This window comes from Apium graveolens, chromosome 11, assembly GCF_009905375.1.
Source record: "Apium graveolens cultivar Ventura chromosome 11, ASM990537v1, whole genome shotgun sequence".
Taxonomy (NCBI): domain Eukaryota; kingdom Viridiplantae; phylum Streptophyta; class Magnoliopsida; order Apiales; family Apiaceae; genus Apium; species Apium graveolens.
In genome coordinates this window covers 96,568,995-96,572,353 of record NC_133657.1, presented here as the reverse complement: position 1 = coordinate 96,572,353, position 3,359 = coordinate 96,568,995, and the positions used below count along the sequence as shown (strand labels likewise).

The following is a 3,359-nucleotide window of genomic DNA, read 5'->3' as shown; positions in this document are numbered from 1 at the left end:
TATTATAATTTTCAATTTTTTAAAATACTTAACGGAAGAGTTTTAATTTTTGATGAAAAGTTGATCAATTTGATCACTAAAAAACTAAATGTGACTATTAAAAAGTGAATGGGGGAGTATCATGTTTCCGTATAATATTAAATATATATAAATTCAAAACTAAATCAAAATTTAAATATTTTGATAAAATAGTTATCAAATTTATAAAGTATATATTATTTAAATCACATTTATGTACAATATTATGAACTTATGTATTATTGTACAAATAACCATAAATATATTGATTAATATTATATATATATATTAACTCAATATTAAATATTCATCATCTATTGTTATATTTGTATATTTTTATATCGTGTATATAAAATATAAAATAAATAAGTACTTTAAGGTCTAATATTGTTATTTTGTTTGTGTACCTTAATTAGATTATCTAATATATTATTTTATTTCTTTTAAGGTCTAACTAAAAATTTTATTTTGTTAAAATTATTTTATTTTTAACGACTTTTTAATGTACATCCATTTTTTACTAATTAATTATTATTAGATATATTTTTTTTTTTATTTTTAATATTTTCCTTATTTTGATTTGTTTTTATTTCCACAATAATTAGAGGAGTAATAATATCTGGTTGGGGATTCAAATATCAACCATATATGGGCTAAAAGCCTAATTTAGTTTATTCTGGACTGTTTGACAACATGCATATTAAGCTATTATTTCTATCATATATGATCATATGTCGAAAGTGAGGAGACTCGTACATTTTGTATGGTCATTTTTATTGTGAGTTTTATTATTTTGAAGTTCAACTCCAGTTAGTAGAGGAAACCAAGCTGGTCTCATCTGTATGATGAGTTTTCTCTCTGTCTCATCTATTGGTGAGTTTTAAATCTTTTTCTTTTCGCTATTTTATTTTCAAATACGGTGTTCTGTGTCAATCTATTATTCATGGCGAGCTCTGGAAATGCTGAAAACTTGGAAGAGGCATATTCAAAGCTCTCGTTGGAAAATGGAGATGAGGATTTTGGCCTGGTGTTGGAGGATGTTCCGGAGAACAGCGTGAAGCAAGATTATAACAGGTGTTTGGTGGGTAGATTCTTAACAAATAGGAAGGTGAATTTTATGGCAATGCAAGATACCTTGGCGTCAATATGGAGACCGGTTAAGGGGGTGTTCATGGAGGAGACGGATCAACCAAATATTTTCCTATTTAAATTCTTTCATGATCTTGATATGCAGAGAGTTCTGAATGATGGTCCTTGGACTTTTAATCAACAAGTCCTTCTTATTAAAAGGTTAAATGTGGATGAACAACTGAAGGACATTAAGCTATCGGAACTCTACATATGGGTCCAAATTTATGATGTCCCGCTTGGTTTCAAGTCAGAATATGTGCTGAAATCCATAGGTAATTATGTGGGGAGATTTCTGGAATCGGATTCTAAGAACTTTGAAAGGATGGGTAGAAATTATTTAAGGATTATGGTGGCTATTGATGTGATGAAACCGTTAAAAAGCAAGATGCGAATTAAAAAAGCTGGAGATGATTGGATGTGGTTCCAGTTTAAGTATGAGAGATTGCCTTCATTCTGTTTTTTCTGTGGGTTAATAGGACATACTGAGAAGTTTTGTGAGGCGTTGTTTGATAATCCTCAGGGTACAGAAATCAGAAACTATGACGGGTCCTTACGTGCAACAATGCGTAAACAGAGTATAAGTGCATAAAATATGTGGTTAAGGGGAGCTGACGGTGCGTTTGTAAATCCGGTGAAGTCAAACGAGAAAGAGGTGGAGGGGGAATCAAGTCAGGCTGTTGGAAAATCCCATGATCGTAGGAGTATGCAGCGAGATGCTAGGGAGAAAGAAACAAGGGTAGTTGCATTCTACTATAAATCAGGAGGAAATAGTGGAAAATTTAAATGCTAGAGAAGATAATCCCGTTATTGATGGGATAATAGTATCCAAACAGAAAGACAGCGGGTGGGAGAGGAGAAGGATGGGACGGGCATTATTTCAAATTTTGAAGTTGGGCTCGAAAATGGGCTGGATACTATAATGAGTGAAGATGAACAACAGAACCAAAAAACTTGGCATTGGCGGGACCTGTCACCCAGGCCCGCCCGCCACAATGAGTACGTTATTTTGGAACTGTAGAGGCTTGGGCAATCCTCGTACAGTTCAGGTTTTATTGGACCTTGTCCAATTAAAGAAGCCCCTGTTTGTTTTCTTAATGGAGACTATGGTGAATCACGATAGAATTGAAGGTATTCGAGCTAAGATGAGGTATGAGGGTCTGTTTACGGTAGCTGGAACGGGACATGGAGGGGGGCTAGCTCTTCTTTGGAGACATGTAGCTAATATTAAGATAGAGTCATCATCTCAAAACTTTATTGATGCAGAAGTCAGATAGATGATATTAATAAGTGGAGACTTACTTGTTTCTACGGTTTTTCGGAGAGGTCGAGGAGAAGAGATTCGTGGGATTTATTAAAGTCATTAGCAGCACATCATCTCTGCCATGGGTTATCCTGGGAGATTTTAATGATTTACTTCGTGAGGAAGAGAAGAAGGGGCGCCATAAACATCCAACTGGCTGTTGAATGGTTTTAGGGAGACTGTGTTAGAGTGTGGAATCTCGGATTTGCCTATGGAAGGGTATCCATATACGTGGGAAAGAAGTCGCGGTACGGAAAGATGGGTGCAAGAAAAACTGGACCGGGTGTTTGTGAATGAGGGATGGAAATCGCTTTTTCCTACAAATAAGGTTTATAATCTGATAGCACCATCTTCTGATCATTCTGTAATTTTTTCTTCAAGTAAGTGTTTGGCGACCAGTTGCTAGAAATCATTTTGAAAACTGTTGGTTAAGAGAATCAAGATGCAGTGATATTGTTGCTGAAAGTTGGAGGAGAACGGAGGGGTTGGATATGGAGCAGAGAATTGAGGTATGTGGGTTTGAGTTAAAAAAGTGGGGGGATACTTTAGTAAAAGATTTTCAGAAGAGACTTCAGAGAGTGAGAGAGACAATGGAACGGTTTAGAGGTCTTTATGATGCTTACTCGGTGCAATGTTTGAGAGAGGCGGAGACAGAGTATGCCAAAATTCTTGTTCAAAAAGAAGATTTCTGGAAGCAAAGGGCTAAGCAGTTCTGGTTGAAAGGGGGTGATAGCAATTCTAAGTATTTCAATTTGTATGTTTCAGCAAGAAAGAAGAAAAATCACATTAATCAACTCAAGAATAGTGAAGGGAGTTGGGTGAACTGGGCTTCAGGGCTAGGAAATGTTATAGAAGACTATTATAGTGATCTGTTTGCTTCTAGAGGAGTGAGGGCTGACGAGGTGTTGGA

The 3,359-nt window shown here is 35.5% G+C and overlaps 1 protein-coding gene across 1 annotated transcript; it reads left to right on the top strand.

Annotated features, from left to right (window-relative positions):
- The first annotated feature begins 961 nt into the window (after positions 1-961).
- On the top strand, positions 962-1,738 carry LOC141695715 (uncharacterized protein At4g02000-like). Its single transcript, XM_074499942.1, has one exon. The coding sequence runs from the start codon at positions 962-964 to the stop codon at positions 1,736-1,738; it is 777 nt and encodes a 258-aa protein (XP_074356043.1).
- Positions 1,739-3,359: the final 1,621 nt, after the last annotated feature.

Bases quoted from the DNA above. Each gene is read 5' to 3' on its own strand.
- LOC141695715 (XM_074499942.1), top strand. From the start codon at position 962: ATGGCGAGCTCTGGAAATGCTGAAAACTTGGAAGAGGCATATTCAAAG.